The sequence below is a fragment of the Cimex lectularius genome, unplaced genomic scaffold (genome assembly GCF_000648675.2).
Source record: "Cimex lectularius strain Harlan isolate CLEC.00 unplaced genomic scaffold, Clec_2.1 scaffold188, whole genome shotgun sequence".
Lineage (NCBI taxonomy): Eukaryota > Metazoa > Arthropoda > Insecta > Hemiptera > Cimicidae > Cimex > Cimex lectularius.
This window is the reverse complement of record NW_019392882.1, coordinates 888,224-907,689: the sequence shown is the minus strand read 5'-3', so window position 1 is coordinate 907,689 and position 19,466 is coordinate 888,224. Positions and strand designations below refer to the sequence as shown.

Here is a 19,466-nt window from a genome sequence, read left to right as displayed (position 1 = left end):
TTTTGTCTTCCAAAGTATAGGATCAAGGATCTCCTCTGCCCAGTTTCTCTGCTTTTTCATACCCAAAATTCCTTTCAAGTTGTATTTACCAAAGTTTTGAAGATTTTTTTCCCATGATAATGCTTTAATAGCTTAGTTGCATAGGTATGTTCTTCCGTTTCTGCCTCTTCTAGACATTACACTTTACTTATTCCCACTAGCTCCGGCATGAACATAAAAAATAATGTTGACATGATGTTGAAAATAATGATGTTAAAATTCTAAGTTAAATTAAGTAAAACTTTCTTTATTGCTGGGTTTTTTCTTTCTTTCTTTTCTAATTTTTCCACCACCATACACTTATACACTTGCATACTTAGTAAGAATTATGAATATCTTGTCTTGGTGTTTCAAAAATTAGCAAATATTGTTGCAGAATGAAATAGTACACCGCGCACTTCCCTTGCCACTATTAAAATTAAATTTAATTAATTATTTTAATTGTTATTATTTGTATCGTAATTCAAAAGAAGGGTGTTTGAACCAAGGATTTCTATTCACATAAAGTGTGGTGCTAATCTTGTGGTGTCTTAGCGAGGTTGTTAAACAATCTGTATTCTGCTGTTTTCTTATGATTGTGATAGAGTGGGGGACGCGGTAATTCTGGGAAAATTTCATTGATCATAGGCGGTTTTATTTAACTCAGAGGAAGTCGTGAATGAGGATTTTCTAGGATGGATTTGTGATTCGGCATTCAATATTGGAAAGGAAGTTTATTATTGAGGATGATAACGAAGGAAAGGGAAAAATAAACACTTTAAACATTTTAAAAATAAACATTTTATGTGATTATGAAATACTTGGTTCAAAATTTATATTTACATCTTAAATTGTATTTTTTCCAATCAAAATATGTTTTTGTAATTTACCCAGGCCTGAAGATGACTCGAATAAAGGTCGAAAATTCGGCAAACGTATGAAAAAGGTGTATTTCTAAGCTACCTCATTCTTGACCGCTCCTCACGACTTCAACAAATTATTCAAAAGAAGAGGGAAACTTTAGTACCGTCCATCGTGCGCGCGCTAGAGTTTCGAGTCAGTGCCATTACGATTGAAGATCAGTCGAAAACATAAGTGTTCATTTAAATAAATTATTATTACCTTTTGCGTTATGAAATATTACGGATGTGACTTTGGTCCGTGTAAATTCGTTTCAATCCCAAATAACCGGGCCGAAATCAATTTTACCCCGATATTCGGTCGAAACGGTCACGGAAGTTGGTATGAATCCTTGCGGCGTGTTGTTGAAAATTTACAAACTTGTGCTTGTTTTTATTTACATCGTTTAATGTTTAGCGGATGCGTTTGTGTTTGAAATAAGTGCGAATGCTGCCGTCCTCCGCTCGGTGCCGTGTCTCTTCTCGACAATTCCGTCCGTCGACAACACAATTTTAGATGTTCGGAGGCGATGAACGCGACGAATCTCTACGTGTCGACGTCTCGGATCATATTCTCGGCGAAGGCGGACGACCCGTCGACCTGGGCGGACCTCCACGGCCTCTTCTCCGGCCTCCGTCAGTCGCTCTCGTGCACCGTCTGCGGTGAGCTCCTCGTCGAGCCATATACCCCGACGGAGACGACGTGCCAGCACCACGTCTGCCGTTCGTGCAAAGGAGGGAAGAAGAAGTTGAACCCTTCGTGCAGCTGGTGCAAGGACTACGCCAAGTACGTCGAGAACGTCCAACTGAGGACGCTCCTCCAATGCTACAAGAAACTTTGCTTGTACCTCGGCTGCTCGGAGGTGTACAGGATGCTCGTCGCAGAACCGGCCGGGGGCGGCGATCACTTCAGGCGACTCGTCAAAGAAGGCTCCCTGTTCAAAGACGACTTCCAAATCCCGACCGATTCGCTGTCTGCCAAATTGATCCTGAATCCCTGCAAAAGTGCCTCGACCCAGACCAACTTGGACGGGAGGGACGAACGGGCGAAAAACGACCTCATCATCAACGGACGATCGCCAACCTATTCCGTGATTTGTGCCGACGACGGCAATAGGCTCACTATTAAAAGGACGGAGAAAGGGGTTAATAATGTTGATAAAAGAAACGGAAAAACCGCCTCGAAAGACAAAGTAAATAATTTATCTAATCATAATTATTAATGACATTTTATTATGTTGAAAAACTTTTTAAATTTTTTTTTCTAAATAAAAACAAAAAAAATATATTTTTAGTTATTTACACAACACAAGTTAACAGAAATATAGTGTCATTTTTTCTCTGCATTTTATTTTATTCTACTAGTTGGTGATTCTGACATAGGTCAGTTTTATTATCTCAGTAGCCGCCTTACTAAAGTATAAATTTACAGAAAAAATAAAGTATCTACAAACTTAGCAGATTTGTCTTCATATTGAATAAATATTACAGTTCAATTAATTATACTTGTAATCTATGGTCTTACTGGAGATGAAATAGTGTCACGATTCGAACCCACGACCTTTCGAATTTACCCTTTTTTTTGCAATTTTTCAAATGTCAGTTGTTAGCGAAGTGATTACTTCTTTAATTATTATATTAATCCATACATGTCTAGAAGTCATAATTGACCATATTAATTATTTCAATTAATTATTCATACTCTCTAAGGTCTTGGTTGAGATGAAAAAGTTAGTGTCGTGAGGGGATTTGAACCCATGACCTTTGGCTCAATTCGCCTCTGCTCTAACAACTTGAGCTATCTTGATTTTGATCATCTCGAACACCAACTCCTCATCTGAACCGATAACTTTTCAAATTTTCCTCTTGTGCTATTTTTTCAAATATCGTCTAATCGGGATTCAATTCTCAGCAACCTATGAAGTGGCCACGGGGAGTATTTAGCGAAGTGATTACTTCTTTAATTATTATATTAATCCATACATGTTTAGAGGTCATAATTGACCATATTAATTATTTCAATTAATTGTTTATCCTATTTAAGGTCTTGGTCGAGATGAAAAAGTTAGGATCACGAGTGGGATTCGAACCCACGATCTTTGGCTCAATTCGCCGCTGCTCTAACCACTTGAGCTATCATGACTTTGATCCATTCAAACTCCAACTCCCTCATCTCAACCTACAACCTTTCGTATTTTCCCTCTTCTTACCATTTTTGAAATGTCGAGTAATCAGGATTCGATTCTAAGCGATTTATGAAGTGGCCACAGGGAGCTGTTAGCAAAGTGATTACTTTTTTATTTATTATATTAATCCATACATGTTTAGCGGTCATAATTGACCATATTAATTATTTCAATTAATTGTTCATTCTACCTAAGGTCTTGGTTGAGAGGAAAAAGTTAGTATCACGAGTGGGATTCGAACTCACAACCTTTGGCTCAGTTCGCCGCTACTCTAACCACTTGAGCTATCACGACTTTGATCCACACGAACACCCAACTCCTCATCCCAACCTACAACCTTTGCAACTTTGCCTAGAAAGTAATGCTGTAATGATTGTAACTCCTTTCGATTACAAATTGAGCAAGACATTTGAGAATTGATGAGTATTTTTTATTTTTGATACAGATGGTTATATTATTTATGTTGCATATTCTAATCTGGCTTGATCTCAAATTATCAATGTTCATTCGCAAATACAGGTAGTGCTCACCAAAACCCAGATTGCTAATACTTCTGAAATGATGATTATACTTTCAATTGAGTGAGTGCTGAATGAATATTCAGAAACCAAAGTTAATTTAAGTTTTCTGATTAGAGATTTTTAAACTGAAGTTTGCCACGGACTATTATGTTAAATCCATTACAGTTCGTGGTCCAATTGACCAATTAACTTTTTTCAATTAATTAATATTTATGAAAGGTATTGGTTGAGGTAAAAATTATGTTAAATAATTTCCTCTCCAAGAAGATATAAACAGATTAACATAAACTGTGCAATTGTAAAGTACCAATCTATTATAAATTTCTGCAGTCAGCTTTTGAAGTCAGATTTTCTTCAATCTATACTCGGGATTACGGATACTTGTATCCAAAATTTTATAACTCTTAAACATGGATAATTTAATACTCTTTAAATTCAAGTCTAATATCACAAAATCATTTGGAATAAACAATGGTCAAAATGATTTCAGTTTATTTTGCAAGACAAGAAAATTTGGTCCTCCTTAACTACAGGTTCAACAAACTTTGACCTCAAGTGGAAATCTCACAAATTTAGATCTGAACATTTAACACGGTTATAAATTTTATATTTTGGTGTGTGGTGTTAATCAATAATTATTCAGAAATCGTGAAATGCAGTCTGGTGTGATTTAGGTTTCAGAAAAACATTTTCTTTATCGTGCCAAAGTTTTGATCTTTAGTGAGATCATCTTCAGGGTCTGGGATTTACAAACATTGTTTACATTTAAGCAATACAATTTGTAAATCCCAGGCCCTGAAGATGATCTCAATAAAAATCAAAACGTTGGCACGATAAAGAAAATGTTTTTGAAACCTACATCACACCAGACCGCATCTCACGATTTCTGAATAATTAATTTATATTTTGGATGCGATGAACCTAAAGGGCAACTTTTTCATTGTGAGATTTCCTCCTGTGATCCACGGACCAACCTATTGTTTGATAGTTACTATCATCTTGTTCTGCCTTTCCTTGCTGATTTTTGTAGGTTCAGATGCGTTTTGGCATTTCGCAATCTTCAGTGTTTGGATGATTCGTGTGTAGTGAAGTTTTAGCTACAAGTTACTCAGAATTCACCCAATGCCGAAATGTGACTTTCAAACAATGAACTTTTTCATTCTCTTATTCAGGGTCACTTGTGATTTGACCTTTCTTCAAACGGTTATTAAACTTAACTAATGATTAAATTTCAGATTAAACTGTTTTATTCCATAGTATTTTTTAATAACATTTATAAACCAGGATGTTTAACTTTTATGCACCGAAGAAGGCAAAGTTATTTGAAAATTAAACTCTTACTACTCTCGCCTCAGGATATCCATATCGACACTGCCGTGCAGAAAGGTTTCGGGTATTGCTAGCAGTGTGGCATTTCCCTTTCTTGCTTACGCTTTTGACTCAATTCCTACATGTCCTCGTGTCTACTCTGTGGCAGGTAGCAGCTTTGAAGTGAACTAACAGAAGAACTTAACAAAACAATGAAAACAATATTGGAAATAAAATATGATTATACCTAGGGAAGATGAGTTAAAATTCACAAAAACACTCAGTTAAATGAATCAATTGTAAATATAATTAAAGGCTAATTTAGCACTCAGAGATCGTTTGTGCTACCTAAGAAAAATGAAAAAAAATTAATCTGAACAGACAGGATGATCTTGTCTTTTATTTAGTGTCCCGTAATTGCAGGTATTCAATACATAGAAAATGAATTTTCCATACTGGAGCAACTGAAACTGTGGTCCCCTAAACAGAGTGCCCGTTATCAGAGGTTTCACCAGACATTCAGAAATTTACAATTTCAATAGATTAACCCATACCTATAAACTAATATTATATTCAGTGGCAGTTTCTAATATTTAGTAAGTTTCCATTTTATATATGCAAATTATTGGATTTTCTAGATTAAAGTTTGAAATATGATTTTATGGAACCCTAATATGTTTCATTTCATTTTTTCTATTGCAAGCAATATTTGTAATATCAAATCTGCCATATATACAAATTTAATAATATAGTCATGGTGAAGTCTAATGGTATGAAGTAACGGCAGTCAGCCCTATTCTTGTTTTTATGATGAAGTTCATGTAGGTAAAAAGCCTGAGTAAAATTTTTAATAAAATAAGCTAAAAAGCTTCTCTACTTCATGCCATTTATGCATCGTAGTCATTTACTATGCCTTATTAAAAAAATAATTAAATTAACCCAGTGACTAAACAAATCAGGGATTCTTGTTTCCTTACGGAATCTACACTACAGGTAAAAATGCTCAAGTGAACAATATAATCCATATCCAATTTCATTTTCCTTCCATTAAGTAATCATCGAAAGTTCTTTGACTAAGTCATTCTGTTCAGAAATTCTGTCAAAAGTTTCTCGCCTATTTGGAATTGATTATTGATGCTTTTTGAGGCTTAAAATCAATAGAACTTTTGGACATCCAGTGAGTAACGTGTATTTATCCTAGATGATGTGACTTTGTAATTTTCATATCGAATGCATTGAACACAACAGTTACCTATGCAAAGCAGTAAAGAAAAACAAGAAGATTAAAATACGAAAACCAGATTTTCAATGAAAATTTGTATACTTGTAAAATTTCATGCTGTAAGACTATTTTTTAAATAAAAACAAAAATAGGATTTATAATTTTGTTAAACATTTAATTGGAATTATTCAATTAAATATACCGACACCAAGTATGGTGAGACTAGTAAGGCAAAACAGGTATAAATCAGTATATATTCTTTCATTAAACACTTTATCTCTCAAATGTTCCAATATTGTGACAGCTGGGATAAAATAGGGAATTAAAAATTAATTGAATTAATAAAGCAGCAATCTTAGGAGAAGAAATCTCAACTGCTCTTATTCAAAAGAAATATGGTTATCGACCTTATCCTCTGAACAAATAGTAAATAAATTTAAAATCACGAATATCTCATCTCGGACGGTAGAACGCAAATATTTATAGTTTCTCAAGACAGCTGATGAAATGAAATGCTTCTGAACATTCACATCTGATACAGTTTAATTGGCCTTGTTAATCTTTCTTTTTTTTACTCTCTTTGTTTTAGCTAGTTAATTATGAATTAACTCTAATAAATTGGCTGAAGGGCAGTAAAGAGTACATGATATACAATTAAATAAAATCATACAGTTAAAAGTAGTTTTTGTTCTTTAATAACAAGTAATACTTGGGATTTACGAAAAGATCTATTGATTCTAATCAAAAATTTGATTCCGTACATTATTAATAAAAAGATAAGAAATAAGTATTTATTCATTAAAGATATAAAATGCTACTTTAATTTTTAAAACAGGATTGATCTGTTCGAGTATTTTTTATTTTTTTATCATTAAATACCAAATAATAAAGATTCAATTGATGAAATTGCTCTAATTAATATTTCTAAGACTGAAATTAATGGAAAAAAATGCCTAGCCCAAAATACTCTCTTATAATCAAGTAATAATTATTTCAAAAATGAAAACTTAATTTGTTATTGAATTTAAAAAAAAAATTGGAGTGTAATAAAAACTTTAATGCAAATTTAAACATGGAAGTAGCTGTTTTCTCCCAAAGGCTGTCATGATTTTCATTCTTTTAAAGTAAATCTTGATGTTAATAATTTTCAATTAAATTATTTAATTGGGCACAATTGTTAAATGTCAGATTATCAAAACTCTTAAGCAGTTCATAAATTGTGTTCTAGTTCACTCTACGTTTTTATTATTTTTTTAATCATAAATTAATGAACCATAATGTTTAAAGTTGGTGGTTGTTTGTCAGTCGCTGAACACATGTTAAATTGACACTTTATTACTCTACTGCACATGCCTAGTCTTTCACAGGTTTATCTGCTACTCGAGAACGTCTTCAGCCATCTTAAGTGAGGAACTCCTGTAATGAAATATCCACTTTAGGCACAAGGGAAGAAAAATTGATATTCAAACAGTATAAGCGTATTCACTAAATGAAACACTCATGAAGATAATTAATTGTTATTTATACTTTCTTTTTAACTTTTATAATATAGCAGACAAACAAATAGAGAAGCTAGATTTTCTTTGGATTTCTTTCACAAGCACAAATATTTGACAAAATGCTATAAAGTTGTAGTCATACTTCATGAATAAATAATAAGCTTTGGCCACATTTTGTTTCAAATAAATAATGAACACAATAAAATCATAATAATAACATAATAAGAGTAAGGTGTGCTCGCGATTTCTACCATTCACAATTAAAAATCCATAGGCTATGCCGGGATTCGAACTCACTACCACTGCTAGCATGACAAATACAAGTCCGACACCCTAACCACTCGGCCACCGGTTTGAATAAACAGCAAAATCAATAAATCAGGTTCTAAATGTGTAAATTCAAACTAAAGAGTACGACTCCTATGGAAATATTTTGTACATAGGTTTTTGAATTTTGAAAATAAAACTTGTCAAACTAAAACCCATCAAAAGTACTGTTCAGTAACTTTTAATAGAGATTTGAGTGTTCATGTTGTTTTATACAGTTATATAATAATAGTTATTATGTAATAATTCTACTGGTATGTTTTTGTACTTTTGTAGCTTATTAGTTATGTTTAATTTAAAAAGTCAACTTTTAGGCTTTGTAAGTTGGTCAATTAGTTTCTTAACATTTGCATTGTTTCTTTTGATCATGATGCATCACATTAATCATTAGTGTATTATCACCGTTGATACTTCATACATTTCACCACTCTGCTGTCTTGGCCACCAAATATAGCAAAACTTTAGGCAGATTATAGCAGAATTTAAGTCTATGGTTTCACAGACAAAAATAAATTCAATTACATTCCAGAAATATCTTTTGACAAATATCTCAGAAATGGATAGATTTTCAATGGAATTAATTGAAGCATTTCTTATCTTTAAAGTACAAAACACTGCTAATTTGTATTTTTGAACTTATCATAGTAAATTGTTGTAACTTTTTGAATACAATTTTCTAATTTCATTAGAAGAAAAAAAATTATCTGGTATAATGAATACTAAAAATTTATGCCTACAACATATATTTGTAATTTTATGTTCAAAGACAGTTATTTTGTAATTCAACATTTCAGATTGTGAGGGGTAGAAAACGGCGACAAGGCAGAAGTTTAAGTGTAAGATTATTTCTATAAGATTGTTTATTATTTATTCGAATCGTGCATATCATAGTTACACATAGGTGTTTTTTTTTCAGAGGTTAAAAAAAGGAAGACGTACAGGTCGAGAAAGGGTTGATGCAAAGGTAAAATCAATATTTATTTTAACTTTATGCATTTTCTATCCATTAATTTTATGAGGGTCATTATTTTTATTGTTTTGGGCCCCCTTAGTGTGTCGTTCCTTCCTTGCATTATGCTCCTTTATTTTTCTCAATTCCTGCATGCCCTGGAACTTCATAACTTTTAGGGTGACATTTTAACAATCACAAAATATTTTTGGTCTTAAAATTCAGAATATCTTCAAGGTGATGATTTGCAAATTCAATGGTGGCGTCTATTTGGTCATCTGACTATGTTCAGATTGAACTGAGCAAATTTCTCAATAAGAAAATATAAATTTCCCTTTAAATTGTATTAGTTTACTAATATACTAAGTTTAGTTTATAATGTACTGATTTTTGATGAACAATAAAAACGTTAAGATTATGTTTCTCTAATTTTATTTTATTTTTCAGATACATGAAATGAGGAAACGATCTCAAGATCAAACTAATGTAAATGTAAGTAAATAATTAAAGTTTTTTAAACTTATGAACTCAGTATTTGTTTAAGCTTCACAGAGTAAGCATTGGTACCTATATCTAAGCTTTTCTTGCCCTTTCAGGGAGTAGTCATACAATTCTTTTTATGTTTAATTTTTTTTTTTTAATTTATTTATGTACATACTTTTAATTTAAAAGAAGTTTTTCTGTTTTATTTCATCTCCCCTTTGGAGTCACACATTATGCACTTTGACCCCGAATCCCCTGATAGAGGTCCTAATATATTTTTAAAACAAAAATTGAAATAGGTAGGCTCAAAGTATATAATAATGCGTTTAGGTGAAAATCACCCGCCCAAAAAGACATTTAATAACTTCACCCCTTTTAAAATTTGCAAATTTATTTTTAAAAAAATTGTCAGGTGAATGTAAATTTTTTGAAAACGTTACAGTCTTATTGAACTTCTTTTGTGAAAGGGATTTTCTAAATCTGAACTCCCTCGAAGACAGACATTCCGGTTAAATTCAATCTTCGTTAAACTCGTTAATTACTTGAAGGGAGACAAACTGCCCCTGAATTATTTAATTGTGAAGAAGATGCCATTGAGATAGAACTAGCCAAACAACACGTTATAAAAGTCCAATGTATGTACAGGGAACAAAATAATTCTAAAGTCCCAACTTACACTAATATTGAACCGGAACTTTCTGACAAAGTTGTTTTCAACTTTTTTTTCTTTCTGTTAAAGTTAGTCCTCTTGAACCTAGACCCCTAAAGTATTTTTCTTGCTTCAGATTCAGACATGTCAGTAATTATGTCAAAAATTGTGTGAACTGCGGAGAAGCTGACCATAACGCAAAAGATTGTTCAAATGCATACTGTGGTAGCTGTCATCCACCTTACAATAGGTCTTGCCCTGTTTATATAAGAGAGATATAAATATAAAAAATTAAGACCATTATCATTTTATAAAAACGCCGAATCACTTCTTCACAGGCAAACTCCAGGCACACATTCTCACTCACTAATTGTTATTATACCAATTGCTAAAACTCCCTCTGAATCTAATTCAGAGGTTCTTACTTCTACTTATCAACTTACATCCAATACTTCTTCCTCTCCTTCTCAACAAGGATTTCTCAACCCTTAAATGCTTTGAGTTCAAACTTTTTAGCGGAACAATTTGAAAAGCTAAGCAACATTGACCTGGCTAATATATTGGGTTGTCCGGAAAATAATGCAGGATTTTGGTATTAAACAAAAAAAAAGAAACTAGTTACTTTAAAGCAATGTTCTTTAATCAAAANAGTAATCCTGTAAACGTAAACAGAATATTTTATATAGATTTTTTTTAATGAAAACTTAAAATCCTGCATTATTTTCCGGACAACCCAATATATATATTATACAATTCATGTCTGACTGACAGACAACACACATTTTAAACAAACTGCTGGATCTAAACGGCTGAAATTTCAACAGTGCATTCCTATAATGACATGGATAGCCGCTAAGAAAGTATATCTTGAAATTCCATCCCTTAGGGGATCATATGGACAATTTTTTACCATGTATAGGCCGAAGTGAACTGAAGATTATAAGAATTTGAGAATCGAGAAATTATATTAAAAAGCCATACTACCACTCTGCATTGTTAGAAAAGTACATTAAAACAGAGTCCCATGTGGATGAAGTTGCGGATAAAAGCTAGTAAAATTAATAAATTTGAACAAGCCTTAAATCAAATAGAATCTTCGTCCACCACGAACACAGAACACTAATGACCTTTGAAAACGTGAAAACAGATTGCCGTTTCTTACTCTTAACAAGCCATTAACGCCAAGTTAAAAACCCAAACCCTTACATTAGCCCTAAAGAGACCAATTTCACAAAATTCATTACCAAGTGAAAGTAGTGTCAATTACAGTATGCAAAAAATCAGTAAATCCGAACAACAACTCAGTATCTATGCAACATAAAGCTAAACATAAAAAATTGAAAAATCTAGCAATCTAATCTAATAAAGTAATTAGTATAAACTATTAAATTAGTTAAAATCATTAATTACGTTATCGTTTCATGTTTAAATCCACTCAATTCTTATCAATAGTTAATTTTAAATGCATAATAAATGTAAATTGGCTTTAATATAAATAAATAAATAGATACATTTGAAAAATCGGGAATATATTTTCTAAAATTGTTAATAACTGCAATGGAATGTAAATGGAGCTACAAATAGGAATCATGATATAGAATATTTGTTTAAGACTTTTAATTTATTTATATTGTGCCTACAAGAAACAAACCTTAAACCCAATCAAAAATTCTACTTCAGACAATATTTTTGAGAATATATCATAATATACTCACAAAAGAGATACAGGTGGGTTAATTGCATGCGTGGTGGTGTGAGCCTATTGATTATAATCATTCATAATATGAATGAAATTCCATATTACAAAATAGACACAGGTTCTGATTTTCAAATTATAGCTGCTAGAATTTTAATCATTGCAAGGTACAATGTGTTCCATTCCTCCTAGTCAAAAAATTGAAATGTATGAACTAATTGATGTATATAATTGCCTTCCTCAACCAGTCCTAATATTATAGACCTAAATGGACATAATCCATTCCCATCGGGTACCTAAATGGACATGCTTCTATCAGGGCAGAAGCAACACGAACTAACATGTAAAGTTATTAAAATTTTTATGAATCTATACAACCTAAACAATTTTAATAGCTCTATCCTTCTCATCTTTGTGTGAGATCTGGAAAACTTTCTAATATTGACGAGTCTCGTATCACCCGCTCTTCACTCCGTTTGACATGGTATAGAATAGATGATACACATGTTAGTGACCACTTTCAAAGTAATAATACTGTTTTGGCAAATCAGTGATTTTATAAGCGAATTGGTCCCTTTTAGCAAGACTTAGTAGATCTGTCTAATTTAAAATTAAATGACACAGACATTAATGATTTGACTTCAGAATTAAATTCATGTATAGTTAAAGCAGCTGAAACTGCCATTCCTCAATCCAGCAATTTTCCTTATAATAATAAAACCAATTCTGTACCATGGTAGACAGCAGAGTGCGAAAGTACGTTTAAGGAAAAGAAGAAGTGTTTGAGAAAATTTTTCAGGTGGTCTTCTACTGAATTATTGATTTCCTTAAACTGTGTGAAAAAGAAATTCAGGTATATTACAAAAAAGAGAAAGCTATCTTGGGAAAGTTTTGTTAGTAATGTTAGTAGTCCCCCCCCCCCAGCAAAACAGTTTGAGATACAGTTAAAAGAATCAGAGGTATTGGTTCTTCACCCCCCTGTAAATTATCTTTATGACCAAAATACTTACAAAATCTATATAATCTATCTGCAGACAGCATCATTGCACCTAATCTTATGGTTCACAGGTGTGAAATAGTTACCTCTAATTCGTAATGAAATAGATCCTTAAAATAAACCTTTTTCGGTAAACAAATTTGAACACGCATTGACAAGTAGAAAAGTACATATGGCTCTGCTGGTCTTTGATAGAACTGATACAAAAAACAGGTTTGTTTCTAGTCGTAGGTGCTTTTTGATCTAGTCCTTCTGTTAGTGTGCAGCAGCTAGAGAATTGCCCCTCACGGAGATTGACTCGATTTAAACTTTGTAGTGTGTTCCTGGGCTGCAGCCTACTTACTTCCCATCCAGAAAGATTTTTAAGACTGAAAATGACCCAAAGCTGTTGATTGCCTTTATAATTTTATTTAAGAAAAAATGAAAGTATAAGTCAATTTATTATTATTATTATTATATCCTAACATACAATTTTGTATACTGGTCATTCTGATCCTTTTTCTTGTCTATCTTTTACTATTTGGTCTGCCTGATGTATTTCAGCTTTCCACTCACCATCTGCATTAGTCATGATTTAAGCATATATAGCATGATCTGTAATTATATTATAACTATCACATATAGTTATCGCATAATATGTCTCACTCTGCATATAATCCAGAAAGGTCAGACCATAACAGCCGGAAACAACCAATCTGTGGAATTTCATAAGTGCAATTCATATAAAAACAAACAATTATAAGAATTTAGATGCTAATAAAATATAAACAAAGAGCAGAATTTTTTTGAACATTTGGTGGTTGAGCAAGGTTATAAGCAGGGAGAGGCAAAATTCATGGCATATGGCACGAAATGAATTGTTCAAAACCCAGCGAAGATAAGCAGATCAAAATGGCCAGTAATGACAAAATATGGTTCATCCCCACAGTAAATATCACAATTTTTTGTTTTTGTAATATTTAGTACTAGTATAAGATATAATTGGATAATTATTTTTTTAATAGCCTTAAATGTTGCATATTAGGCAAGGAATGTGATATCATATGCAATTTGTACTCTCTTCGGGGGGAAGGGTTGTGTCAAAAAAAGGGCCAGGGGAAAAGGTGGGAATGGAGCCCACAACTGCGAGGTTAGATCAGTACGTCTAATACACTGGCTACTGCAGTTCCCCAAAATTGGATTATGGAACACCTTATTAATAAAAATGACTAACACATTAAATTATACTGTTTTTCAAATTTATTTTATTTTATTTTTATTGGATTGCTTTCTCTGTTGCTTCTTCTTTGAATACTTCCTAAAATTGCTAAACTCACAAATTATGCAAGTAAACATGATTTGTATGCATTTTCATATGTTTCTATTCTAAAACATGTGATATATTATTGCTGTCATTTTTTTTAAACAATTGAAAGTTTATAGGACAAAATAATTGTCAGAACATTGGTTTTTGTTTGTTAATAGGTGTTTTTGTTACATGATAATAAATTATAAGAAAGAATGCCTATAAGTTTAATTATTAAGCACTCACTTAATGCTTATTTATAAAGATGGTCATAATTTCATAATTGTTAAGTCTATACATTGAGATATTGCTCAATTTCTGTTCTTTTTCAGTGCCTGTTAAATAAATTTTTAATAATTCATATTTTTAAATTAATTCTGGTGTTCTGTCTAATTTGTGATTACTCCAATATTTCAATTAATTATTGTATTTATAGTAGAAAAATGTGATTAAATATGTTTAAAAAAGTCTACATTTTCTTGAGCAACGAAAGTGCCACTGGTTGTGAGATTGAAGTAATTAAATTATAAACTCAAGATTTTGTTTATATTTTATTCATCAGCAAATTACTCTACCATTCTATAGAGTCAAAGTAAGAGATTTCCTGTCATTAGGATATTTTAAAGACAATGTCCATTGGGGTACCCATCAAAGTGTTACACGAGGCCGAAGGGCACATTGTCACTTGTGAGACTATCACGGGCGAAGTGTACAGGGGCAAGCTCGTCGAAGCCGAAGACAACATGAACTGCCAGATGAGCGGTATAGCAGTCACATACCGCGATGGCCGAGTCTGCAGTCTAGAAAATGTTTTCATTCGCGGTTCAAAGATCAGATTCCTAATCTTGCCCGACATGCTCAAGAACGCACCCATGTTCAAGAAACAGACACGAAAAGGCCCACCGAGTTCTACAAGGGGCAAATCAGCCATCTTGAGAAGCCAGGTTTCAAAAGGGAGAGGATTGCATAGAGGAGGCGTGGTACCGCAGAAGACCGGCTGGCAACCCGTGCTTCCACCATTGCAGAAAAAATGATTCAGTTGATCATTGTAATTGTTATAAAGTTCTCTTTTATGTATTTTATGGTAAATAAAATTGCTTTAGCTTTCAATTTATACATATGTTTTAATGTTATCATTATTATCATTTAAATTAATTTTATATTTTTTAGCTTTATATACTTGAAATTTGATATAAAGGTCAATGTCATGGATGGGATGCTGAACCTCTTGAGCCACCTTGATTGATGAATCTTTAATAAATGATGCCACGATGAGTCATTCTGACAGTAAAATAGAATTGCACAAGATAAGCTGTGTGTTGAGAAGGTCGGTGTCTTGGATATTAAAGTCGCAGTGATTGGAGTGTCAGGGTACAGTTCTGAAGACTGTGGGTTCACATTCCATCCCTGGCGTTAACCTTTTTATCCCAAATTGTATAAAATGTGAAAATCTTTTTATCATTAAAACAAAGTTGTAGTAACTTAAATTTATATTTTATGAATGTTCAAGGGGATAATGTCAATATTCATTTCACTTATGTCATAATCATGGCCTACTTTTATTAATACACCTTAGTTATATCATCAATGGTATATAACATAATATATTATATCCCGCTCGAGACACTGGCTTTTTTATCTCAACCAATACCTTACATAAAAATTAATTAATTGAAACATGTTATTTGGCCAATCGGAACACAAAATCTAATGAATATATTATATTATATTCACTAATTTCGTGGTCCACTTGACATTACAATTAATTAAGGTTTTTAGTTGAGATGAAAAAAAGTTAATGACACAAGCGGTATTCGAACCCACGATCTTCGGCTAGATACGCCGCTGCTCTACCACTTGAGTTATCGTGACCTCGATCCACTCGGACATCAACTTCCTATCTCAACCCCACCTTATGAGTTTTCCCTCCTTTTTGCCATTTTTCAAATGTCGTGTAATCGGATTGGATTCTCGACGACAAATGAAATGGCCACGGAGAGCTTTAGTGAAGTATACTTCATTTTGAAAAAATTTTTTAGGAAGTTGTATATCTAGGTATTTTTTTTTAGGAATATGGTATCTAGGTCTGTATAGGACAGGAATGACCATCCTAGATTCATATCCTTTTTTTTTCTAGTTATTGCAGGACAGTTGCATAGGATATACCTCTTAAGGGTTTTTAATTCTTTTTTGTAGAGTAGAATTTAATTTTTCCCCATTGGATTGTTTTTGCAAGTAGTCTTTTTACCTCATGCCTGGCTAACGTTCTCAGTATTTCTTGTTTTCTATAATTGCCAAAGATTCCAGGGTTTTTTCCCCCGAAATGAGGGGTCAAACCACTTTACAATACACTTTCCATACTATTATCAATTAACACACCTTGGGCTCTACCAGTATTCAAAATGCTAGCATAGCAAATATGAGGCAGTCCCTAACCACTTGACCACCAAGGTATGTGGCTATAATTGAAAATGAATTTGAGCCTTGGGTCTTTTGAGTATCTTTTTTTGAGTCTTGTCTGCTTTTGCATTAACTAAAATTTCCTCATGGGACCTGCTTTAGCATTATGCTATTCGTAGATCCCAGTTTTTAGGGTATTCAGGCAGTTCCAGACAAGTTTTGAGTTGATCTGGTAGGATTGGAGAGTCTTTAGAGCTGCCTGGCTGTCTGATATTAATTTTTAAATTTGAAATTTGTCTATCTCACTGGGTAGACTGGTGAAATACCAAAATGTGACTGACAGACCATCATCATTTAAAGTGCTAAGTATCAGGGTTATAGGCAGGGAGAGGCAAAAACCCAATGTTTCATATGGCTTTATATAAAGCTAGTTTTTTTTTTTTGCCTTATGATCTTTGCATATTAGCCATCTAAAGCTAAAGTTGGACAATACTTTAACCCCAGGATTTACAGGCTTGTGAAGTAGATATTACATTTTATCAAATACTATTATGCAATACCTTTAATATTTATAGCTGATTTTATTGCTTTATATCTTAAAAATTCATGTTCTTGGTTGAAACCAACACAGGTTAATTTAATAATTGCATTCTAACAAATTCTCTCTACCTCTATTTTTTTATTTTCCATTCATTTTCTTTTGAGCTTCTTTGCCTGGGTATATTTTTTACTATTTACAAAACTAATTAAGGTATTACAACCATGTTTTTTTCAGAGATGAACCAAAAGGAAAAAGACTCAGTAAAGCCGATTGTAAGATTTATAATTAAATCTTAAAGCATCCTTCTTTCCTCATTTATTAATCTTGTATCATGTGATGCAATAATTATAATTTTATCATTAATTAATTCTACTTGTGTATTGGTAATAGATTTGACAATTAAATTTGAAATTATGCAAAGAAAGTTCAAGCGACGCAAACCCACGACTTTCAGTTATGTGGATGCTCTACCATTGAGCTGTCTGTTCAGCCTCCAAGGAACAAACCTTTTCCACCATTTCAACCTACAATGGTTTTGAAATTCAACTTTTCCACCAAAATTCAAAATTGTGGCATGATTTAGCTGCTTAAACGATCAATGTAATTAGCATGGATCAATTTATGTGAACATCTCTAATTATCAATTGATTGGTATTTATTTTTAATTAATTATCTTTATTTTTACTTTGTATTGTAAGCAAAATTGTACAAAGAAAGTTGAGATGAAAAGTTTTAGTAGGTGGAGTTGGTGTTTCGGTGGAGCAAAAGTCGTGTTCATGTCCTGCATGTGCTCTAACTGTTCATCTTAACTTTCTTTTCATAATTTTGTTTACTATAAATAGAAATATATTTACCGTACTATACATAATTCTTACAAGGTATTTTGTAAGAAATGACAGTCTTAGTAATACCTAACAGCAGATTTTGTATTATTTACTTTTGGCATTTTCTTATTATTTTCATTGATATATTGAGGTGTAATCTGATTTATTTGGTATTCGTTTAAACAATGTTAGGAAATTTTTATGTGTAATTTCAGCGATAATGCTTATTTAGCAATAATGCTCAATATTGCTCATTTTTCTGTAAAACTTATGCTTTTAAAGATGATTGATTCATTTTGTAGGAATCTTTTTTCCAGAATTTTTTTCCATGTGTGTTTAAGGTTTATTTTATGTTGTTGCAGAGACCAAGAAAGCGACGCCCCCATGAGGAAAACCTATCAGTGAGTTTTATTTGTAATAAATTGTCTCATCAGTTTTATTAACAATTGTTCCTTTAATTACAGACAAAAGTAAATAAGGTGAGGAAGAGGTCAGTATTTACAAAACCTCCAACTTGCAAGTGTGGTGTGCAGGATCATTGTAAGGGCTCTTGCCGAGGTTACAGATGCCCTTGTTATTCAGCCGACAAATCTTGTTATGATTGTGGTTGTTTGGGTTGTAAGAATCCAAGGGGTGCATCGCTGAACAAGGTATTTTGTAAGAAACGACAGTCTTAGTAATACCTACAGCCCTATTGGAGTTTGATTCTATTAAACCTTCTTTGAATTTCAGGCAAGTCCAACTGGAGTTGTTGAGAATAGTAGAATCAAAGAGGAAAATCAGAATTTGGTTAAATGAAAAGTTCTCTTTGATTTGATCCAAGTTCTTTAATATATTTTTTCCTAATAGAAATATAGACTATTACACCCTGTAAATATTATTTTTTTGTTATATAGATCAACTTTTGTAATAAATATATATATATATATTTTGTTATGTAAATAACAGTTAAAAACAAACTAAAAAATGGACAGATTGTTTGTAAATAGTTCAAACTGTATTTTGTTACAACTACATTTTTTTAGTCCTTTGTAGTGTCATGTTATAATAATCATTGAATTTTTAAAACAAATTATAACATTCAAAAAATTTATTAATAATTGATAATTGACTCAATCCCGAGGTCAAGGTATGTTTTGTGCCCTTAATTTTTTGTCCCCTTAAAGAGATAAAGGAATATTTTTATTAATCAAGTTGTACTGCTACTGCTATTTTCTTAGGATTATTATATAGAATATAATAGCTGTTCTATATTTTTTTGGCTGACAACTCTGTACCTTTTTGAATAAGAAGAACTAAAGGATTTTTATTTATTTCTTTGAACCCCTTGATACATCACAACACCAGATAAATAATACTATAGAAATTCCAATTGTGCAACTAACCTAAAAAGAAAATAAACTATTTCAAGTCCCAGGCCCAGATAATATAAATTATTTAATTAAAAAATGAATTTGGGAAAATAATTGGTTTCATGCAATCTGGGAATAAATATATTTTCTCGGCTTATTTATTTATTTTCGGGCAATAGCACATTTTATTACAATGTGTGGTGTTTAGTGACTGTTAGCCAATGATTTTTTGGAGATCGTGAGGTGCGGTCTGTAGAAGAACAAAGAACATGGGATTCTATTAACAGATTTATCAGAGAACGTTTTTTTT

The 19,466-nt window shown here is 32.3% G+C and overlaps 1 protein-coding gene and 1 pseudogene across 2 annotated transcripts; both read left to right on the top strand.

The window, feature by feature from the left end:
- The first annotated feature begins 1,135 nt into the window (after positions 1 to 1,135).
- On the top strand, positions 1,136 to 19,109 carry LOC106674434 (E3 ubiquitin-protein ligase MSL2). Of its 2 annotated transcripts, none has more exons than XM_014407152.2 (7): positions 1,136 to 2,110; positions 8,775 to 8,816; positions 8,897 to 8,944; positions 9,377 to 9,421; positions 18,167 to 18,205; positions 18,269 to 18,454; positions 18,537 to 19,109. In XM_014407152.2, exons 1-7 carry the CDS (start codon positions 1,448 to 1,450, stop codon positions 18,600 to 18,602), a joined length of 1,089 nt encoding a protein of 362 aa, XP_014262638.1. In that variant the 5' UTR covers positions 1,136 to 1,447; the 3' UTR covers positions 18,603 to 19,109. The 2 variants fall into 2 exon arrangements, with proteins under 2 accessions (XP_014262638.1, XP_024084797.1); XM_024229029.1 differs by having other exon boundaries at positions 1,157 to 2,110; positions 18,269 to 18,461; positions 18,537 to 18,659.
- Positions 14,394 to 15,153, top strand: LOC106674435 (annotated as a pseudogene).
- Positions 19,110 to 19,466: the final 357 nt, after the last annotated feature.